The sequence below is a fragment of the Erinaceus europaeus genome, chromosome 9, assembly GCF_950295315.1.
Source record: "Erinaceus europaeus chromosome 9, mEriEur2.1, whole genome shotgun sequence".
NCBI classification, from domain to species: Eukaryota; Metazoa; Chordata; class Mammalia; order Eulipotyphla; family Erinaceidae; genus Erinaceus; species Erinaceus europaeus.
Window position 1 is genome coordinate 45,074,154 of NC_080170.1, and position 22,776 is coordinate 45,096,929.

The 22,776-nt window shown below is 49.7% G+C and overlaps 1 protein-coding gene and 1 pseudogene across 11 annotated transcripts in view; one reads left to right on the top strand and one right to left on the bottom strand.

Annotated features, from left to right (window-relative positions):
- CACNA1E (calcium voltage-gated channel subunit alpha1 E) overlaps positions 1-22,002 on the top strand; it is a 558,522-nt gene extending 536,520 nt beyond the window's left edge. For 10 of the 11 annotated variants that reach the window (XM_060197790.1, XM_060197787.1, XM_060197789.1 and 7 more), the window contains 9 exons: positions 1,134-1,239; positions 2,968-3,075; positions 3,514-3,614; positions 3,870-3,976; positions 7,612-7,723; positions 10,063-10,191; positions 11,049-11,229; positions 12,789-12,979; positions 14,493-22,002. In XM_060197790.1, the coding sequence (XP_060053773.1) occupies positions 1,134-1,239; positions 2,968-3,075; positions 3,514-3,614; positions 3,870-3,976; positions 7,612-7,723; positions 10,063-10,191; positions 11,049-11,229; positions 12,789-12,979; positions 14,493-15,026 (1,569 nt within the window). In that variant the 3' untranslated portion in view covers positions 15,027-22,002. Of the gene's footprint in view, positions 1-1,133; positions 1,242-2,967; positions 3,076-3,513; positions 3,615-3,869; positions 3,977-7,611; positions 7,724-10,062; positions 10,192-11,048; positions 11,230-12,788; positions 12,980-14,492 lie in introns of those variants that run through there. The other variant, XM_060197793.1, reaches the window with a different exon arrangement.
- Positions 1,811-2,286, bottom strand: LOC132540395 (U1 small nuclear ribonucleoprotein C-like; annotated as a pseudogene).
- Positions 22,003-22,776: the final 774 nt, after the last annotated feature.

Below are 22,776 nucleotides of genomic sequence, written 5' to 3' on the forward strand. Positions count from 1 at the left end.
ACTGAGCCCCAGCGATAAGATAACCCTGGTGGCAATAAAAACTTAGGAGACCTAGAGCCAGATATAGGCTCTGCACTCCTAGATGCCATTGACAGAGTGTTCAGAGACCCGGTTTTGGGGAAGAGACTCCATGCACCCTGCTAGATGGGTGGTTCTGCCGGGACTTCTCTCTTGTGCCCTCCCTCCCAGCAGCCCCACGAAGCAGGCCCTGAGCAGCCCCATTCACTCCAATGCAAGGCCCTCATGCTCGGCCTAGAGCTGGTGTCCTCTTTGCATATGGTGGGTATCAGTCACATTCAGAGCCCACCCCCCCCCCAAGCAATAGACTGTGGCCCTGAGGTCTTAGAACTTCTGGGAGGAAGCCTGGTGAAAGAAGGGAGTGGGGGCAGGTGGGGCTAGAGGGACAAGATTCCAAAAGCAAGATACTCTCTGGAAAGTGGATTTGGCCTTGTCAGTGTGATCCCTTCCTTCTGGTGAGGGGACCAAGGCCTGCCCACTCTGCTCCTGCCTTGCTCACTCCTCTCTCATTCTCTCCTTTCTGTGCTCCCAAGCCTCCCATGCCCCTGGTTGCACCCCGTCCCTTCTCACCCTGTTCCATCTCATCCTTCAGATCAGTTGATATTGCATGTCTGTGCTGGCAAACTTCACCTTGTAAAGACTCAAAAAGGGGGGCACCGGGATAGCATCTTGAAGTCAGAAATAAAGCAAACCCCCCGCAGTGTTCTTGCCATCTGAGTTTGGGGTGTTCATGGGACAAGTGGCCATAGAAAGCAGCCTTGTCAAGGAACGAGAAGTCTCCTTCCCAGAGCTCCTCTTGTCCCTAGGCCCTGCTTCCAGGAGTCACTTCCTATCCCTATGAAAGACATTCTCTGGAGGCTCCTAGAGAATGGCATAACCCCCCCTTCCTTTGGAATTGACATCATTCCCCAGGAAAAATCAAAAGCCAGCCAGATAGCAGCAGCAGAACCTGCCTTTCCTGGCAGGCCCATACAGGGGTTGGGGAATCCTTGCCCTTCTTTTTGTCTCTGCATTTGACCTCTGCACTCGTCTTTCCCTTCTCACTGAGGTTCCTCTCGATATATATATATATATATATATTGTCTCCTGCTGCTGCTGTTCTCTCTCTCACGCAGAGGTTGGTCCTGATGAATATGCCGGTGGCTGAGGACATGACCGTCCACTTCACGTCCACGCTCATGGCCCTGATCCGAACCGCCCTGGACATAAAGATTGCCAAAGGTCAGCCCCCACAGGAGACTTCAAACTCATGTCCACCCAGCAATGCTGTGACCTGTCCAGGTCATGCGCTACCTGGACAGCTACCTGGGACCCACTGTCACCTCTGTAGTCCAGTCCCTTTAGTATTTGCTTTCCTCACATCTAATGAAGATTTGGGGCCTCCTTTTAGCTTGAGGAGGGTGCAGACTTCCATGCCTCACACACAGTAGGCGTTGTAGAAAGATGTATATTGTTTTTTTCCTCCTCTTCTGGGACACCTGTCCCATTTCCAGTAGGTACTCTCGGGACAGTACCGCACAATTCAGGAGAGAAAAGGCTTGCCACTGCCAGGTAGACCTCTGACCTTCCTGCTCTGTTTTGATCCAAACCCCCCCTTTTTTTTTAACTAAAAATGTTAACGTTTATTTTCACAATACATATGAAGATCACTTTTTTATTTGTCCCTTACTCCAGAATTATTCTCTCTGTGATAGGAAGGGGAATCCAATCTTCCTGGCCACTTGCCACACTGTTAGAAAACATCCAGAGTCACAGCGCCGTGATCTCTTGGTGAAGTAAAAAGTAATGAAAACTGAAAGAAGTTCTTCTCTTTCCTTATTTTTCTGATCAAGTCATTTGTGGCCAAGTGGGCTCCATCATGGCACAGGCAGGAGGTCTCATCATTGGGGGCCCACGCATCATCGGTATGTGGCCTTCATTCCAGGAGCAAGCCCCACATCATCCCAGGAGGACGAGGCATCATGGGAGGGCTTCTGATATGGGGTGCAGGCATCATACGAGGGCAAGGAGGACCTGGGAGACGCGGCAGAAATGGGATCATAGCCCCTGCAGAGAATGGAGTAGGAGGAATTTTACCTTGTTAAAATGCAGTGGTTGTTTTGTCAGTCAGGCTCTGAGCCTGCTCTTGCATCCATTTTTGATAGTAGTCTTTCACATTCTCTTTGTGTTTTCTGCCACCGCAGTGTATTTTTCTCAGAGATGGAGAGTCATGGGTAAGGTCTGTATTGCAGTAGTCACAGTAAAACTTGGGCATGTTGCTCGACAGGCCGTTGGAGATGCTGATCCAAATCTCTTTTAAAATCAGATCAGGGAGTCGGGCGGTAGCGCAGCAGGTTAAACATATGTGGCACGAAGAACAAGGACCGGTGTAAGGACCCCAGCTCCCCACCTGCAGGGAAATCGCTTTACAAGTGGGTGAAGCAGGTCTGCAGGTGTCTATCTTTCTCTCCCTGTCTCTGTCTTCCCCTCCTCTTTCCATTTCTCTCTATCCTATATAACAATGACATCAACAACAACTACAGCAAAAGTAAAAAAAAAAAAAAAAAAAAAAAGACAAGGGCAACAAAAGGGAAAATAAATAAATAAAATTTAAAAAAAAATCAGATCACACAGACCGTGGAGTCAGTCACTGGAATAAGCATGTCCCTCTAACAGTGCAGGGAGCTCTCCTTTCACCTTTGACATCCTGAGCACTTGGAAGGCTTACTGAACCTCAGGGTCTTAGGTGTCAGTGACTGGATATTCCTGAGGCACTGAAAACAGGAGCCAAATAACCACTTCTTCAGTAGATGGGCCTGGTGTGATAGCAGGGTCTGTCTATGCACCCAGGGCCCAAGGTCTCCTTTGAGGACGTGGTATAGTGCTGAGGCAGGCAGTGCCTGCCCCTGCTTGTTCCCACAGTGTTTGAACATTTCACCTGCTCTGTGTTGATAACCCTTCTCCTCCTAGGTGGTGCAGACAGGCAGCAGCTTGACTCAGAGCTACAGAAGGAGACCCTAGCCATCTGGCCTCACTTGTCCCAGAAGATGCTAGACCTGCTTGTACCCATGCCCAAAGGTGAGGGTCTCCTCCTTGCGTGCTTTTCTCCCACAGTTGGGGGGGGGGGCGGAGGCCACAACATGATCTAGGAGATTTGGGTGGCAGGGACCTTGTTTTTTTACCCATAGAAAAGTCAAGTCTTTCACTTCCTGAGTGCCTGTTGACTTTAGTTGTGATTGAAGCCTTTGGTGGCACTGCACTGAAATACTGTTTAATAGACTCTCTTGAGGTTGGAAAGGGTGTTGTTACCTAGAGGTGGAAATGCAGGCCAGCAAAAGCAGTGCTCTTGGCGGGTGTCATCGCTGGCTCTCTGGAAGGGAAGGGGGAACAATATGTTTTGTGATCTGGGGTCCCAGCCTCTTTGAAGGCTTCAATAATTATCAGCTGGTGGGGGAGGTAAGCTTGGAAAATGGGCTGTCCATACTCTCCCTCTGCCGCATTGCATTGTGTGTCCAGCCTCAGACCTGACTGTGGGCAAGATCTATGCAGCGATGATGATCATGGACTACTACAAGCAGAGCAAGGTGAAGAAGCAAAGGCAGCAGCTGGAGGAGCAGGTGAAGGTTCCCAGCATTGGGGGGAGTCACCTGGAGACCCCAGAGGGGCGGGCCTTTGCATCCTGGAACTGGGGTGTCCTGCAACTGCTCAGAGACAGAGCTAAGGAGGACAGATGTGTCTAGAGACTACAAACTTAGGGATTCAGAGGTGAAAGCAGACCAGGTCACAGTTTGGAGCTTATTTCTACTTGAAGCTGCATTTTTTTCTCACAGTCAGCTAAGGTCCTCTTTTTGTCCTTCCTATTTTGAACACAGAAAAATGCACCCATGTTCCAGCGCATGGAGCCCTCATCCCTGCCTCAGGAGATAATTGCCAATGCCAAAGCCCTGCCCTACCTCCAGCAGGACCCCACCTCAGGCCTGTGAGTAGGACCAAGGGTCCACACCTTATCCGTGCAGATGGTGTGAGAGATGTCTGTCAGGTCAGAGACAGGCACAGGCAGCCTGCTTGGAGATCCAGCACAGGGGAAGCGGGAGGAAGAGGGGAGAGGGTGTGCCAGGGTCACCCCACTAAAAACCAAGAAGTTGAAGGTTCAGAGGGAAAAGCAGTTGCACTGGACTTTAAGCTCAGAATCTTTCCATCACTGTTATATCTAAAGTGAACAAAAGGAAGCACAGAGCAGGCTAAACCATCTTCTTAATACTGGGTATTAAAAATGGGAACAAACCTCAAATGTAGGCATTTTTCATTCAGAAATGAGATGTGGGGGGCCAGGCGGTAGTGCAGCGGGTTAGGTGCACGTGGCACAAAGCACAAGGACTGGCTTAAGGATCCCAGTTCGAGCCCCTGGCTCTCACAAGTGGTAAAGCAGGTCTGCAGGTGTCTATCTTTCTCTCCCTCTCTCTGTCTTCTCCTCCTCTCTCAATTTCTCTATGTCCTATCCAACAACAGCAATAATAACAACAACAACAAGAAGGGGAACAAAAATGGGAAAAAATGGTCTCCAGGAGCAGTGGATTCATAGTGCAGGCACTGAACCCCATCGATAACCCTGGAGGCAAAAAAAAAAAAAAAAAAGAAAGAAAAGTAATGAGTTATGACAGCTTCAAACAAGGAGGGGGGCTTCTTCCAGCCAGCATTATGTGAGCAGGCTTAACCAGAGTCCATTTTATGGACTAAGTTTTGGGGAAGTGAGGCCATCTGTAGTCGCCCATGTGTCTACTGCTTTCTGACTGTGATGTTGATGATATTTTTTAAAGGGATTATTTTCAGAGGTTACACCCCACTTGGGGGAAAAGAGTGAGTCATGGGTCATTTTTACACCAACCCCTGATATGCTAAGCATGGATTTTCTGCACCAGAAAATAGACATGTGTCTGTCTGGATTAGACAGAGGGAGGAGACAACCAAGCCAGATGCTGCATAGCTGGCACTGCTCTTGGGATACATGAGAGTGGGGCCAAGGGCCAGGGTTCAAGCCCCCAGTCTTGAAGGGAGCTTCATTAGTGGTGAAGCAGTGCTGCAGGTGTCTTACTCCCTCTCATCTAATAAAGAATACCAAGAAGTAAGCTGGGATTCAAAGGAAGAATCCAATGGCCCTCAGGTTTCTGCTTGTAACTGCTAGGTAGATGCAATAGCTCCTGAAATGTGGGTGCAGGCTCCTCAGATCCATCTGTGTTTCTAGGACCCTGTGCTGCTCCATGGAGGTGACTCCAGTGTTCCACAGTGAACATGAGACAGGGCTTTTCTCCCTCATGATGGAGCTGCCTCTGGTGGAGAAACAGACAGGAAACAGAGTGGCTGTGTACAGAAGGAATGTTGACATTTTTGGTGATTTTTACTAGAGTTCTACTAAATGCTAAGAAGAAAAAGCTCAGGAGGACAGGTAGTGGCACACCTGGTTAAATGCACAGATTACAGTGTGCAAAGACCCAGGTTCAATCCCCCAGCCCCGACCTGCAGGGCGAAAGTTTCACAAGTGGTGAAGCAGGGATGCAAGTATCTCTCTGTCTTTCTCCCTCTTTATCTCCCTCTCCCCTCTCAATTTATTACTCTCTATCCAATAATAAGGAAATAAATATATATATTAACTAAAAAGCGCAGCATAACTTGAGCACTTATGCAGGAGAACAGGTTAGAGATAACTTCGTTTAGAAAGAGACTTTTAGGAAGTCTGGCGGTAGTGCAGCAGGTTAAGCACATGTGGCGCAAAGCGCAAGGACTGGTGTAAGGATCCCGGTTCAACCCCCTGGCTCCCCACCTGCAGGGGAGTCGCTTCACAGGCGGTGAAGCAGGTCTGCAGGTATCTGCCTTTCTCTCCCTCTCTCTGTCGTCCTCCTCTCTCCCTTTCTCTCTGTCCTATCCAACAACGATGACATAACAACAACAATAATAACTACAACAGCGATAAACCAACCAGGGCAACAAAAGGGTAAAAAATAGCCTACAGGAGCAGTGGATTAGTGATGCAGGCACTGAGCACCAGAAATAACCCTGGAGGCAAAAAGAAATTTAAAAATTTAAAAAAAATAGAAAGAGACTTTAGTAAGAATGTTGAATTCTAAATAGCAAGCACGTTGCTTCCAGGGAAGCTGCTGCAGGGGTAGCCTGAAGCCTGCACATTCAGGGAGTGAGGGAGAATTCAGGAAGGTAGCTGCTGTGGTGATTCAAGCAGGTGGTCACTCTGAGTACCAACTGTACAACTCGAGGAGGTGGAATGGGTGGGGCTCCTGAGCTCCTAGTGTCTCACAGGACAGGGGCCACCTAGGGATACATGACAGTGGGGGCAGCAGCTCTTACCTTTCCTCAGGAAGATGACTGATGGCTGTCCAGGTCATTGTAATGTCGCACCAGTCTCATGGTGATGATTCCACAGAGGGATGAGTTATGAGTTTCTTCTGTTTGTGTCTTTTTTTTAAAAAGATCTTTTTTTGTATTTATTTTTTTTATTGGGTAGAGACAGAAATTGATAGGTCAGGGAGAGATACAGAGGGAGAGATACCTGCAGCCCTGATTTACCACTCATGAAGCTTTCCCCCTACAAGCGGGGACCAGGAGCTTGAACCTGGGTCACTGTGCACTGTAATCTGTAATATATACACTTAACCAGGTGCACCACTGCCTGGCCCCCTGTTTGTATCTTTGAAGTCAGATTGTTCCTGTGGATATATATATTTTTAATTTTTATTATCTTCATCTATTTATTTATTTGGATAGAGACTGCTAGAAATCATGAAAAAGGGGGAAGTAGAGAGGAAGAACAACAGAAACAGATATACCCACAGCACTTCTTGAACCTGAGTCCTTGCACACTGTAATATGTGTGTTCAACCAGGTACATTACTGCCCGGCCTTGACAGTTACTTTAAGAGAGATCACAGCACTGAAGCTCCCTTCAGTTCAGTGGGGCCCTTGAACCTGAGCTGTGCCCTGTGCATGATTTGAAAGTACCTCTTAGGACAAGTATGGAGCAAGAATGGCCAGTTAAGAGTCAGTAGCAACAGACCCAACTTTGCAAGGGCTGTCCCTGGTGGAGGTGGAGTGTGCACCACTGGGAGAGCTCCTGCCTGGCTTCCAACGCTCCCCCTGAGGCTATGCCAGTGTTCTGGTAGCCAGGAACGGTGGCGGCAATGTGGAGGAACTCAAAGGCAGGTTCTGGTGCAGAGACCCTAAGTGTGCTTAGCACTGACTGGTTTCATTTGGCCAGGGATCTTGGCACTTGGAAGACCACACCTACTAAACACTGAGCAGAGGCTTAAATATTAAACTGGCATTTTTCCTGCCAAGTTGGGGAAACTGAGCAAAAACTGTTTTACAAGCCAATATGGGCCTAACATCTGGCCGACTAGGACGAGTGATGTCATTTGTCACAGATAAGCTGTTCACCGGCAGAATGATGAACACTTTCAAGACCAGGCTGCAAACAGTGGTGCCTCTCTTTTGGCTCTGGGCCAAGCTACCTTTGACGGGATGGCAGTCTGGAGTGGGGACAGAATGGCAGCTGTGACATGTGCCTCTTGCAAGCATGCATTGCCTGACCCTGATGTTGCTTTGCAGGAGCGGCCGTAGCGGGTATCCTTCCATGAGTCCACTCTCCCCCCAGGAAATATTCCAGCTGGCATGTATGGACTCTGCTGAGGACGGACAGTTCCAGGAACAGCAGTCTCTGGTGAATGAATGCATGATATGACCTCAGAAACTCCTCAGGTTTCCTGGCCCCTTCCTGCTCTCAGTTCCAAGTTTTATGGCAGCTGGATAACCCTTTCTGGTAGTCCAGCTGATCACCTTAAGGGCTTCCTGCCCTTACCCCTGTCATAACTGAGCTCCTCTGAGTCTCTGTAAAATGATCCCTTCTCCAGCTTTCACAAACACCCAGGCCCCTTACCTGCCACAGGAACATTGTTCTTACAGCAGAGCCCCATCAACTTAACCACCCTGGGGCACAGAGGTAGAAGCCAAAGTCATCAGGAAATGCTGTGGTGAGGAGCACTAGACCCTCTTCTCCATACTCACTGGCACCCGAGCAGGCCCTGCAGGAGACACAGAACCTGACCTCTGCTTTGTGGGGGCCCAGGCACACTGGTCCTCTGGACCTTGATTCTGCAAGGCCAGAGCTGTTCTGAGAGGCCTTTAAAATCCCTTTCCTGAACCTACACTGTTTTCACTAACAAATGGTAAAATTCCCAAAAACCTAGTAAGTTTAAGCTTAGGGAAGGCAGATTGAACACCAGGCTTGTGATCACAAAGGTAAGATGCGATACCCCAAAAGACCAACCTTTACCTGTTGTACTTAGTTCAGGAGGCACAAGATAACTTTCCAAGCTTAGCTGGAAATCCCCAGTGACCATCAGTCACCCTGGAAAGAAAAAGACAAAAGTTACCTTTAGCAAAAGGCCAGACAGACATAGGATGTACTGTCTTCTGTGGCTTTTATGCTGCTTAAATTATGTCAGCAAGACAACCTAACTGATTTTCTTACCTCAGGGGTGACATGGATGCCTTTGTCACCTTTGAGTTACAAAACAGTCTAACTCAAAACAGAGGCAGGAATTCCTTTTCCAGTGGTTTGAGTGGAGGAGAGGTGTGGGACAGCTAGACCAGATACCCCAGTGCGTAACTGATTGCCTGGAAGGACTTTGGGTAAGTTGGGTAGGGGTCCCTGAGGTGACCCTCCTGTCTTCCCTCCGAGGGATAGCACCAGGGACAAACTGGTGGTGAAAGGATCTCTCACCTTTCACCCGTCTAGTGGGGGAATCTCAGTAGCATGTTCTTTCTTCCACAGGAAGCTGTCCCTACCCCTTTCTCATAGGGCCCCTGGGGCTGAGCTGTAGTGCCAGGACTTCCTGGATGTGTGTTCATCTCATTGTCATTCAGTCAGTCCTGGTGTCTGTGACTCAGTTTGGGTGTCAGCCTGTGCGACACATTCACAATGGTGTCCTCCTGCTCATCCTTGGGGCCCTGGCTCCATGTCTGAGGCGTGGCCATGATCTGTGTGCGTGCCTCCGGAGTATGTGTGTCTTGCACCCCTGACAGCCATAGACTGTAGTGTTGTCACCACATCTGTTTGGAGTTGGACCTGTGTGCTCTGTGCAACATGAATCGCCAACACTCTGCGCACCCAGAACAGGCCCTAGGAAGGCAGCCCTCCCCGTCCCACCAGAACACTCATCTGGAGGGTGGCAGAGGCTGAGGGCACCCTTCCTTTAGTGCCACCCTACACACAACCTCCGGAAGGTGTCTCTTTCTAAAGAGAAGAGAGTCTTACCTGCTGGGTCTTCTTTTTGTTCTTTTTAATCTGGTGGCCCATGTAAACTTTTTTTTTTTTTTTTTAATACCAGAGCACTTCTCAGCTCTGCCTGATAGTGGTGCTGAGGACTGAACCTGGGACCTTAGAGCCTCAGGCATGAAAGTCTTTTTGCATAACCATTATGCTTTCTCCCCAGCCCCATGTAGAAATTTCTAAGGCAGCTCTATATGTGGTGACACCAGCTCTCTCCACAGGGCATGTACACTTGCCAAGCAAACATTCTGCAGCCTCAGAGCAACCCAATCCAGTGTTCTCACTCTGTAGAGTGGCCCAAGCTCATGCAGTGGCCACTGGGCACTTGGCATCCAGCTGGCCCACCTTGAGGCGTGCCATTGGCTTACAATAATGATCAGTATGAGAGTTGGCACCCAAAAGTACGAAACATCAGTAATGTTTGCTACTGATTATATAGGCTGACATGATTGGCGATACCCAACAGATATGGATATACCTGGATAATCAAACTGCATAAATAAGATTGATATTGGTCTTGAGAGACAGGCCCACCTGTTCTAGCGAGAGTCCTCTGTTTGGGACATCTGGCCTACCACATGTGCATACACACCACTGACCTTAAAGATGGAAGTCTGTCTTTTAAATGCCATTCCTGGAGTGGAGGAGGCAGAATCATCCTCTGGAGGTGAGACGTGATGAGGAGCTGGAACCAGGTCCCACAAGTGCGGCTGTGTGTTTATTTCTAGGAGCCAGAGGTTAGTGAATTAAAAAGTGCGCAGCCCTCTAACCATGACATCTACCTTCCTCCGGACACCAAGGAGCATGCGGGATCTGGGAGGGCATCCTCTATGCCACGCCTGACTGTGGATCCCCAGGTAAACAGTGACCACCACCACCCGTGCACAGTGGCATCCTAGGCTGTACTGAGTTGGTGGGTTACAAAATAACATCTGAGGTTCTCAGGTGAGCCCTTGGCTTGTCTCCAACCCTCTGTAAGCAAACCCTGATTCGTGAGCCTTCTTTCTAGAACCTGCACCACCATGGTTTTTTTTTCCAGGAAGCCCTACTCCCTGCCTAGTCAGCAAGACAACCTAACTCTTCCAGATGGGCTCAGCATCCTTAAGGCTAAGTGAGCCATGCAAGGACTCTGTCCCCAACTTCTGTGTATTTTTCCTTCCTTTTCTGCCCTCCTGCCTCATCCACACATAGCTACCTACACTCGCAAGCCCTGTGTCAGGACTGTCTGTCCTAACCAGTGCAGGCCACGCCTCATTCCTTTGTCTGTTTTCCTGGATGTCTGTCTTACATCAAGTTGACAGAGACAAGAAGTTTTTGTGGATCTGTCTTAACATCTGTGATAAATCAAAACACAAAGGCCGAAAGAAGGTGGGGCAAGGGTAGGATCAAATGAAAGAAAGCACAGCATATTCTTTGCTGTTCAAAAACAAACTCACCTAGGCTCTGGAGCTGTAGGACAGGGCCTTCTCTGACCAGGGGCAAAAGGCAGAGAAAGCTGTGCGTCTAGCAGTCGCCCTTGTAGATTGCAATGTGGCAGTCTCCAGTGGCTCTGTTCACATAGCACCTTCTGGAATGTTCACTTTCTGGAACAGCCTCCTCCAGCTAGGGTCTAAGGGAGACTGAAGGGAGATTGCAAGTCACGGTCTCCGTCTGTCTCACTCCCCCTTCAGTCGTTAACCTTTACCTTGGTTTCCGCGGGGGCTCATCTGCCCAGGTGGTGACAGATCCCAGTTCCATGAGACGCTCCTTTTCCACCATCCGGGACAAGCGCTCCAATTCCTCATGGCTGGAGGAGTTCTCTATGGAGCGCAGCAGTGAAAACACCTACAAGTCTCGGCGCCGCAGCTACCACTCTTCCCTGCGGCTATCGGCCCACCGCCTGGACTCGGACTCAGGTGAGGCGCCCTCACTCTTCAGGATATTACCTTCATGGTTGATTCTAGCAAGAGTAGAAGTTAGAGAAAGTTGAGGGCTCAGGAGCATACAGGAAAGAGCACCCCTTCTTGGCAAAAGGGCTTCCATTTCTGACTCCCATCCTAAAACAAATTATTATCCCGTGGGGGAGACAGCATAATGGTTATGCCAAAAGACGCTCATGCCTGAGGCTCCAAGGTTCAGTCCTTCATACCACCATAAGCCAGAGCTTAGTAGTGCTCTGGTATATATAAATAAATAAATAAATAAATAAATAAATAAATAAATAAATATTTCCCTGTGTCTTCCAAAGTTGGACTGGAGGGGCCGGGTGGTGGTGCACCCAGTAGAGCGCACATATTACCAGGTTAGAGGTTGAGTTTCCACCTGCAGAGAGTAAATATCATGAGCAGTGCAGCAGGTGTCTCCCCTTCTCTCAAAATAGAAAAAGAAAAGATGTGACCCCCTGGAATTATTTTTTGCAGCACTGAGTCACAGCAATAACCCTATTTGGGGGAGGGCGGAGTGGATCACTGGAACCAAAATATTTTTTAGGGCCAGTGAAAGAATTCACTTGGATAGAGCACTGCTTGGCCATGTACATAATCCACATTTGAGCGCCCCCCCCCCATAATAAAGAAAGTTCAGGGCTGTGGTCTTTCTCCCTGTCACTATCTAAAAAAAAAGAAAAAGAAGGAAAGACAAAAAAAATGCAATAGGATGGAGAGACACCTGCAGCACTGCTTTGCCACTTGTAAAGCCCCCCCCCCGCCCTGCAGGCCCTTGAACATGGCAATGTGCCACCACCCCCCACCCAATATTTAAATGGCCTTTTCCAGAGACGCTGAGGTTCCTTAGTGTGAGAGGCTCCATCAAGAATCTGCCTTTCACCATTTAATTCACCATCTGCCTTTCACTCCATTTAATCCCAAGTGGGACTACCTAGAATTGTTTTCTGTATTTGAGTTCTGTTTTTAAGGAAAGGGATCATCGTGATAGAAACCAAATATATCAGTTTTTGGTTCAACCCCTACATTTTAATAGAGGAAAGAACTAAGGTTAAAATGCAGTGAAGTGGGGCTGGCAGATGGCTCACCAGGTAGAGTGTTGACATTATATACAAGGCCCTGGTGTGGGGCTCTGGGCTGCGGGGGCAGGTTTCACAGGCAGTGGAGCAGTGTTTCACCTCTCGCGCACACCTGCACCCTCTTTGTAGAGGAGAGGAAACAAAACAAACAAGAAGTTACCTGTAGGCACTGAGCCCAAGTCACAACTGTGATGGCACCACATTGACTGGTGCTATCCCACACCACACCACCTCCCAGAAAGCTTCACAATGTTGAAAACATAGAGGATGCCTCTGAACCACTTCTTAGCAGAAACTGCAGCTGAGCGCCCCCACGGACAATTCTCTTGTGCTCTGACTTTCACACGAAGAACTTTTCCCAGTATCTCTACTGCCTCCTGACATCACCTGGTGACATCCCCAGAGAGGTCAGGGTAGGCTGGGTCATGACCCTTGCTTTGTCCTCTCTCACAGGCCACAAGTCGGACACCCACCGCTCCGGGGGCAGAGAGCGGGGACGGTCAAAAGAGCGAAAGCACCTCCTCTCCCCTGACGTCTCACGCTGCAACTCAGAAGAGCGCGGCACCCAGGCTGACTGGGAGTCCCCTGAGCGGCACCAGTCCCGGTCTCCCAGTGAGGGCAGGTCACAGACCCCCAACAGACAGGTGAGCTTCCTGCAGAGACAGGAAAAAGGATGGAGGGGTCAGCAAGTTGAAGGCAAAATTCCAGCATCCCACAGTCCGTGAGGACCCCAGTAGACACACTCACACACACAGACACACACACACACACACGCACGCACGCACGCACGCACGCACACACGCACGCACGCACGCACACACACACGCACGCACATGCACGAGGAAAGGCAGTAAGGTTTGAGGGCAGCACAACTCAGTCCTTCAAACTCAGGAATGTAGTCATTGTCACAAATGTGCTGGCTAAGGAAGAGTGTTCCTTGGCAAGGAAGAGTGTTCCCTGAACCAGAAAAGTCCCCTTTGATCAGCCATGTGAGTGTCAGTGTTTCATCACAAAGGTGAAGCACTCCAACCTCACTGGCCTAGCAGATCCCGTGAAGGAGCCAAACTTTTTGCTGAAACACCAGCCTGTGTCTGAGCAAAAGCTCCCGCAGCAGATGAAGGTGCTCTCAGATCCTGGTTTCCTCCTTGCTGCCATGCTCTGCCCTTCAAGGCTCAAATAGATGGGACTGGTCCAGATGTCTAGAGATGGGGTGCTGAGCAGGGGCCCTACTAGTGTCAGTGCAGAACAGCATTCCTGGAGCCTCGAGGGATTCTGTCTCAGTGAGACCCTAAAAAGCTGAGCCAAGAACTCTGCACTGGGACCGCCCCTTCTTGGGGAAGGCTGATGGGCAGGTCTCAGTCACTTACAGTCTGAGAAGCACCCAGGCACAAGTATTCTGGGGATCTGGGTGTGCAGCATCACAGAAGGCCTGGAGCAGCTTGTGAGCCTGTGGGGTAAGGAAATCTGGGCTGAGTGGGAGAGTATATCTGGCTCCCCACATTCTGCTCTGGAAAGGGTTCTAGACAGAGTCCCTCCAGTCACCTCTCTGTCCTATCACAAGTGTAAGGCTCCACACTGCTTGCTCCCTGTGGAGCTCCCATTCCTGACTGCTCAGTGTTGCAGCATGATAGAAAGGCAGAGTCCAGGGAGTCAAGTGGTAGCTCAACGGTTAAGCGCATGTGGCGCAAAGTCCAAGGACCAGCGTAAGAATCCCGTTTCGAGCCACCGGCTTAACACCTGCAGGGGAGTTACAGGTCTGCAGGTGTCTGTCTTTCTCTCCCTCTCTCTGTCTCCCCCTCCTCTGTCCATTTCTCTCTGTCCTATCCAACAATGACAACATCAATAACAACAGCAACAATAAAAGCAAGGGCAACAAAAGGGAAAATAAATATAATAAAGAAAAAATTTATAAAAGAAAGAAAGAAAGGCAGAGTCCCAGGACTCCCAACTGAACAAGATCCCACATGCAAGCTAGCAGGCCCTGCTTGAGTGGTACCAAAGGCTACATCTCCAGTCCTGCTGCCCTGGACAGACATGAACTGTAGCAGAGGGGCTCCCAGCACAAGCCTCCACCCCTCAGAAGTCAGAATAGATTCTCTCACAGCAGGCACTGGGGACCCACCAAACACAGCCTAACCACCCTGTCTCCCCTCACAGGGCACTGGCTCTCTGAGCGAGAGCTCCATCCCCTCCATCTCGGACACCAGCACCCCCAGACACAGCCGGCGGCAGCTCCCACCCGTGCCACCCAAGCCTCGGCCCCTCCTTTCCTATGGCTCCCTGATGAGACACCCCGGGAGTATGTCTCCTCCTGCAGATGAGAGTGAGGGGGGCTCCCCGCTGGCCTCCCAGACCCTGGAGAGCAGCGAGGCGGGCCTTCCCATGTCCTCGAGCTCCCGGCCAGGCCAGCAGGCCTCCCCGCAGAGATACATCTCTGAGCCCTACCTTGCCCTGCACGAGGACTCCCACACCTCAGACTGTGGCGAGGAGGAGACGCTCACCTTTGAGGCGGCTGTGGCCACCAGTCTGGGCCGCTCCAACACCATCGGCTCTGCCCCGCCCCTGCGGCACAGCTGGCAGCTGCCCAACGGGCACTACCGGCGGCGGCGGCGTGGGGGAGCTGGGCTGAGCATGATGCGTGGGGCTGTCAGCGACCTCCTGAGTGACACGGAAGAAGATGACAAGTGCTAGAGGCTGATCCCCCTCCGATGCATGCTCTCCTCTCGCTCAGAGAAACCAAGACAGGTTGGGAAGCCGGTGCGGCCCGGGGGGAGGAGGGGGGAGGAGGACACCAGGCTCTGGCATGGGCAGCAGTGACGCAGAAAGGAAGGACACCAGGATACCCCACCACACCCACCACATTGCTCGGTTCCCCTTTGCAAGGCGGGCACTGCCATAGTCAAGCTTCCTTGCAGGGAAAGGAAATCCAGGAACGTGGAGGATGCGTCCGTCCCAGGAAGTAGGGACACAAGGATGGCTGGGCTGCCCTGGCCCCAGACATACTTTTCTACAAACCTCCCAGGGCCTGAGCCAGCCCGGCTCCAAACTGAGGAGTCGTGAGGAACTGTGGGAGAGGAACCCCTCCCTGCACGACTCCAGCACCCCTGCCGCATCTCACTCCCTCCTGTGGTTTGCCTCCCCCCAAAGGAGCATGGGTGAAGTTGGGGTGCCAGAGCGGCAGAAGCAGCAAGGGCTGGTCTGGACTAGCAAAGCCATAGCCCAGCAGCCACAGCAAAGAGGAGGCCACAGACAGGTGAAACAGGCCTGTCCCCACACTGGAGGTACTGAGCATGTTGGGACTGGCTCAGCAGCCCACTGGGGTCCACAGAGGTGCCAGAGACTTTGAGGAGGATGGGTGGAGCCAGAGCTCTGCCAGAGAGACCTGCTAGGGAGGAGCCCCAGGGGTGGGCAAAGGGCTTGGTCTGTTTTCCAGCCAGCAGGGATGTTCTGTGTGTGTGCGCAGGACAGCAGCCCCCCTCAAGCCACCTCCCCTGCTGCTTCCCTTCAAGGCAGCACCCAGGTCCGAGCAGGGACTAGTATGGAGGTGGGCAGAGCTGGCAGAGAGACACTGTTTGTCAGGATGCTTTCACAGTAAATATACCTCAGCTCACAGAACTGCGCCTCCCAGCTCAGCGGGCGCCGGGGGCCTGAACCCCTGGACTGACCAGACCTTTCCTGCCCCAGAAAAGGCTGGGCAGGAGACAGCCTCTGGCCATGGTGGCACTCCTTGTCACACCCCAGTCCCCAAATTCAGCCAGTGCTCCTGTGGGTAGAAGTGCCCCAGAACAGTAGTGAAAAACTCCCCAGGAGAGGTGGCCCAGGCAAGAGCCCCTTTCACAGCCAAGACTTGGCACCTTCCGGGCCCTTCCTTGGGAAGACACCCCTTTTGATGGCTATTATCTCTCTCAGAAGGCATCTCTCTCTCTCTTTTCCTTTGCTCTTTTGGGTTGAAATATACTTTATTCCGATTTCATCAGCTCTAAAAGCCAAATCCAACCATGGAGCTACAGCTCATTTGTCAAGGCACCACTCCCTCCAACCCCCACTTACCCCTCAGTCTGCAGAGAGCCTCACAGACCCCTGGGTGGATGAAGCAGAGACATGGTCCCCCACCAGGGGATCCTTTGGCCATTTACACCTCCCACCCTGTACCCATGTGTTAACAGGTAGCCTGGGTGTGACAGGAGTGACAGTGGCTTAAGATGCTGGGCCTTGTGGCATGTGAATGCTTGTCCCTGCTCGCACACCACAGCGCTGCTCGATATGCACATGACAGCTAACCCCTGGTGACCACTGACTGGACTTGAGGAAGGGACCTACATAAGTCAGCAGCTCCTGAAACTCCAGCCTATGAGCGTGACACTGGTGGGTCCTGTGCCCCACCCCAACCCACCCACAGGGCTTTCTAACCTCAGTGAGCTCATTTCTCTCAATTTCCCCTAATCGAGACATCAGGTTTCTTGCCCCTTAGCTTGCATTTACTTACCCTTCTAACCAGACAATAAAGGAATTTTCTGTTCAACATGAAGCTCCTAATTCCTTCTGCCTCTAATTAGAGTAATAAGTATCCAGCCAGGACAGCCTCTTTTCTTGAAGGAAAAAGAAAAAAAAAAAAAAAAGAGGCTCCATTTGGCCTCAAAAAACCCTCTTTTCTTGAAATGAGCAGTATGGCAGTGAATAGAGAATTCTAAGCAGAAGAGGATGACTTACCAGCACTTGAGGTTCACAGTACGGCACCTGTGGCTTCCCTGAGAAGCTGCCCGACTTCCTTGCCAATGCCGACCTTCAGTGTCTCCTCTCGACAAGAAAGATGATCAGGAGGAATCAGGGTATACCTTGGCTTGTGTTTAGCTTCTCCTTTCTCAGATGAAGATTCCAGCCTCCCTCTTCCTGAGAGAATTTGTGTTTATCCCTCTTTTAGTTACTGAAGAGATGGTAGGGCAGCCGTGCTGTAGGCCAAGGGGAGCCAGCTTCACAACAGACTCACCTGTACTGTGAAGGGTTCAAGGCACCCTGAATGTCCCCAGGTGTAACATGGTTGACTGATGGTGATGCCACAGGCCCTGGCCAACTCCCAGGAGTTTTCTAGCATCGAGTAACTTGTTTATTTCCATTTCCCTTGATCAAGGCAGCAGGTTTCTCACTGGCCATTCTTTGAGGAGCTGAAGACTGTCATTCTGGGATCTCTTCTGCTCTGCCCTCAGTGACCTCCTGAGGTACCAGAATTATCTAGAACCTTCTTAAGGATGATCTCCAGTTGTTCTAGATTTTGCCCTTGAGTATCTGCCCTGTCCCAGCCTTTATTCTGCTGTCTATAGCATAGATCTGACTCCAAGATAGGTAGGTACACCTCTAACAGCCTCCTATTCTCTTCACTCTTGGCAGTGCTTCCTATCTCCAGAAATACACTGGGAAACAGCAAATGAAGATGATCTGAAACGGAAGCCAAATCTAGAGCTGTGGTAGGGAGGGCATCTATGAAGAGTCCACATAGGCCAGGAAAACTCAGTCTCCTTCAGGCATAACAACTATTTTTTAAAATTTTTATTTATTTATTTATTTAATATTGGGTAGAGACCGAGAGAAACTGGGGGGAGGGGAGATAAAGAAGGAGAGATACAGAGAGACACCTGCAACCTTGCTTCACCACTTGTGAAGCTTTCCCCCTGCAGGTGGGGACCAGGGGCTTGAACCTGGGTCCTTGCGCACTGTAATGTGTATGCTTAACCAGGTGCACCACCGCCTGGCCCCATCAACTATATTTTAAAAAAGATTTTGTTTTCCCCCACCCAGAGGAGAGAAGCTTCACAAGCCATGGAGCAGTGCTATAGGTGTCTGTCTGTCCATCTCTACCAGAAAAAAATGAAAGGAGAAAAAAGAAAAAAAAAGTGCTCACTTTCTCATTCTGTCTTATTGCTAAAGCCTGATCTAGGTATTTCATGTTTGGCCAGAATATGGACTCAGTTAAGGCTGGGACAAAGGTAGAGTTTCTGTCATCTCAGCTCCATTGTAGTGTACAGATGCCGCTACTAGGCAGACAGTCACCTACATTGCAGGGTGTGTGTAACTTGGCCGCTACCGTTTCAGTTAGTTTCTTGTCTGTAGGAGTCTGAGACCCTCAAAGGTCTGGTGCAGGCACCTGCGCAGAGACTCAGGCTACAGGCTGGCCCTGCCTCACTTCTGTTTCACCCAGTTTGTTTGTGCTTCCTGCATGGGTCTCCAGGCATTGAACACTGACAGGAGGCTCAGGAGAGGACTTTCTGATGCGGAAAGGTGGCAGGATGGGTGCTGGGGGTGAGGGGAGGTGTGATGCTTCCATGCACACAGGTTCACCACGGGAGTCAAGCCCAGGCCTGGATGCTCACCACCCAAATATTTCCTCACTGTAACTCTGAACAACAACCAGACAAAGGCACACAGTGATATGGCCTGTCCTGTCCATGGGACAGTCAGAGGGGACCCCACCAACACAAGCGCTATCTCCTTCAGCAGCTGTGTCTCTCTGACTGTGTTTTCTTCTCTGAGTCTCCCAGTGTGATGTCCCCGAGCTGTCCCAGCAGTCACCAGTGGCTTCCCTGCTGGTGGGTGTCAGCTGTCACGCGCTACAACTTACGTGCCTTGGCTTTCTGACGGGCATCTTTTCTTCCCTTGAGTCCTTTCTGCTTTGACCACCAGAGGCTTCTGCCTAGCAGAGTGATCAAGCCAAAGATGTCAGATTCATTCCAACCCAGACCATCCAAAATGTTGGGAAGCTTCTCTTAAGAAGTCAAGTAAGGTGATTAACAATGGAGGTAGGGTTGACAATAGAGAATAATGGGTGGTGGGGGAAGCTGGGGGTCCCCTAGCTGCCTTCTCCTTACCCCCCAAATACTGTATCTATGAGGTTAGGATCTGGCTTGATCTTCTAGTTGAAAAAAAAAAAGTTTTAGTTTTCTTGTTTTGTTTTACCAGAGCAATAATCAGCTCTGGCTTACGGTGGTGCTGGAGATTGAACCTAGAGCCTTTGGTACCTCAGGCATGAAAGTCTTTACATAATCATTATTCTAGCTCCTCAGCCCACAAAAGGTTTTAATAATAAGCCATGCTACTATGTAAATCCATTATGGAGGTCTGAATTCTTATTCCTGAAAGACTTGAGTTTATCAGGGAAAAAAAGAAGTAAAGGTGTTTCTGATTACTTTAGTTTGGGATCTTTTGGTTGGTTGTTTTATAACAGGCCTGTTCTGTGACAGGTGTGCTCTGCAATGCTTCTGAATTACCTTCCCTTCAGGAATCTCCACCAAATTTAATTGTAGGCAGTTTGCGTTAAAACATCAGAGGTTACACTTACCGGTTGTCTTCTCTTTGGTTTCCTTTATATCTGCTTTCTCCTTCTGCCCAAGTTTGCCTCTGTCTCTCATTTCTCTGTCCATAGCTCAGTCTCTTCCCCTATGAACATAAGATATAATCTAGATTAATGGAAAGCTGCCTGGAAATGTCAGCAAAAGCCAAGGAAATAAACAATATAGACTCAGGAAGTAATAACATGGATATAAAAACTTTCAGGACATCTCTGACCAATAAATATAAATTTTATGACATGATGAGAGACAAAAAATTAAGGAGTGTAATCATCTGGTCGATGAAAATTATTGTAAGTAAAAAATATATATATATCCCAGCCTTCTGTATAAACTTGTGCCTTGGGTAAGAATACTGCACCACTCAACTGTCTTTTTCTCTGTTTTGGAAAATGCAGTGTGAATGCTTGGTCAGTCCCTGGGCGTGTCAGGTGTTCACTGATCCCCATCACAAAGCACTCAGTCTCCACAGATCAGTAAAGAAAGGCATTCGCTTCATGCATCCCATTTAGAACGTAAGAAATTCTGAGCAGATTTAGTTACATCTGATTTTTTTTTCCCTAGAAAATTTATGTCTGATGGAGCCTGGGCCCAGAATTTGTTTCCACACTTAATTCTACCTTCCTCCTTCTTCTTCTTAGCTCTCTATAATCTTTTAAAACTCAACTATTTTTTTTTAATTCAGAAAAGGAATTGGTTCTAAAATGCTCTGCACTTTCCAGTAGCTTCTCCAGGTGAACTCTTAAGCCAATTTGAGGTGAGAGAACCATAAACAAGGTCTGGGGTCATTACTGACCTCGCCCAGCACTGGAACTCTGCATGTCCCCTCATTTGTTGGAGACCAGAATGGGGCGCCAGGTTGTGCCTCTTCATCCTCCATTCACACAGCAGAGGCTTGGGGCCTGAGATCTCACTCCCCAACCCCTCCAAAAAAAAAAACCTACCAAACCAGTCAAAGCTACCAAATCCAAAGCTGACCTTTATTGGGGACTCAATTCTGTTTCCATGCTCTGACTCCTACCAGTAGTGGCCTCTGCTGCACAGGAACCACCGCTCCAAACTACCCTATTCAAAAATCTCTCCACAGAATGAGCAGAAAAACTCCCCAAAAGTTCAAAGTGCCATTAATCAACTTTGTAAAAATCAAGGTCATCTGCAGTGAGGGCTCAACCGTGTACTCTAGCTGCTAACTGAAGTAGACAGTAGCCTCCGTCTTAGTGCCATCGGCCGTGGAGTCAGTCATGCAGCATCAAGCAGATCTCAGCAGATTAAGAGAAAACATTCCCGTTGCATTTTCACAGCTACCAATGGGGGAGGGGGGGCATATACTTAGCCTGCAGGCTGAACTTCAGTCACTACTTTTCTAACCCGGTGTTCTGTGAACAAGCTAATATTTGCACAAGGTCACCCTCAGTGCTGCCACTGAGAAGGAGCAGCCCTCAAAGGGATGCCACAGAGTAGTCCAGCTCCAAGGTTTAGAACTCATCTAGAAAAAAAAAAAAAATACTGGAGAAACTCTAGAGGCACCTAGCATGTGTGTGTGTGTGTGGGGGGGGGTGCAGACTAGGTGCAGACTAGGAGGGCAAGCAAAGGTAGGACACGCTTCTGGACAAAGACAAGCCAGGGAGTGGCAGGAAAAGGCGAACTTAGGGGGCAGGCACGGCCTGGGGTTCTCCTTTCAACTTGACCAGAGATTAACCTGTCCACAGGACACCTTGGATTCAGCAAAACCTCCTCCATTAAATTCACCTAAATCAGTAGGTCCCTGAGAAACCTTGCCAGAACTGGGAGACAGAAAGGAGGTTCTTGCTTTAAAGTGGCTTGAAGACAATCTTGATGCCAGGCAGCTCTGCAGCACAGCAGTGCCCGGAGTGAGGCCGTTTCACTGGTTTTCCTACCGGTGCCAACATGCTGGGGAGGTGGGGACGGCGAGGGACGGGGTGAGCTGTATCTGGACAGAGCTCAGACCCCACAGTGCATGTCGGCTCTGGCCTCAGAGGCCACCATTGCAGGGAGACAGGCGACAGGGTGCCCAGCCATGCCCTCTGTCCTTGGGGACCCAGAGGGAAGCCATTCATCCCTTAGGGTGCTGTTAGCAGACGAGCATTTCCAGTGGGATCAAGGCAAAGTGGGTCCGCCCAGGGCCAGGGGCATCTCTCCCCCAGCCAGCGCACACAGCACCGCATGTGAACCAGGTGGCCACTCTGTAATATAAATGCTCGTTTGGATCCAAAAGGAAAACCATTGCAAATAAAAGAGAGATGACCAACTGTCATGTTTGGGGGAGGGGTCAAAGAACAGAATAAATAAAACCTTGTTGTAAACAATGACAGCCTGGTTCTGTTCACTCATGCAGCTCAGCAGGGAGGTGGGGTCACAGCCTGGCTGGAATGGGGGTGAGGGGCAGAGCTCTGGGCACAGCGGGTCGAAAACAATCAACCCAGCCACTAGTAATGTGAATTGGGATTTCTCAAAGTCCCAAGGACATGCTGGCCTAGGGAAGTTTCTTTCTTTCTTTCTTGTGTCTTGTGGGGAGAGGAAAAAAATTCCCAACAAACCGGCTGCCTAAGAAAGTTAGATTTTCTGATCAAGAACAATAAATAAATAAATAAATAAATAAGCCCTCCTCTGAAACAGGGAGGATGGGGGAACCAGCTTAGCAACCCAATTCAGGAAGGAACAGACTCCCCAAGGCTTTAGAAGATGCTGTCCGTCCTATGTACCCTTCCCTCAGGCTCACTCATTTAAGCACAACCACAACCTTAACAGAAGGAAGAGGGGGGCAGAAGATGGTGGCGCACCTGGTTAAGCACACATATTACAGTGCACAAGGGCCCGGGTTCAAGCCCTCCGTCCCCACCTGCAGGGAGAGAGCTTCGTGAGTGGTGAAGCAGAGCTGCAGGTGTCTCTCTGCCTCTTTCCCTCTTTGTCTCCCCTCCTCTCTCAATTTCTCTGTCTCTATCCAATTATATAAATAAAAATATTTAAATAATAGTAATAATTGGTAATAGTTTTTTTTTAAGAAGAAAAGAAGCAGTGAGGGACCAGTGGGTCCTCTATTCTTCCTAGGAAAATATATAATCTTAGTGTTGGATTGATTA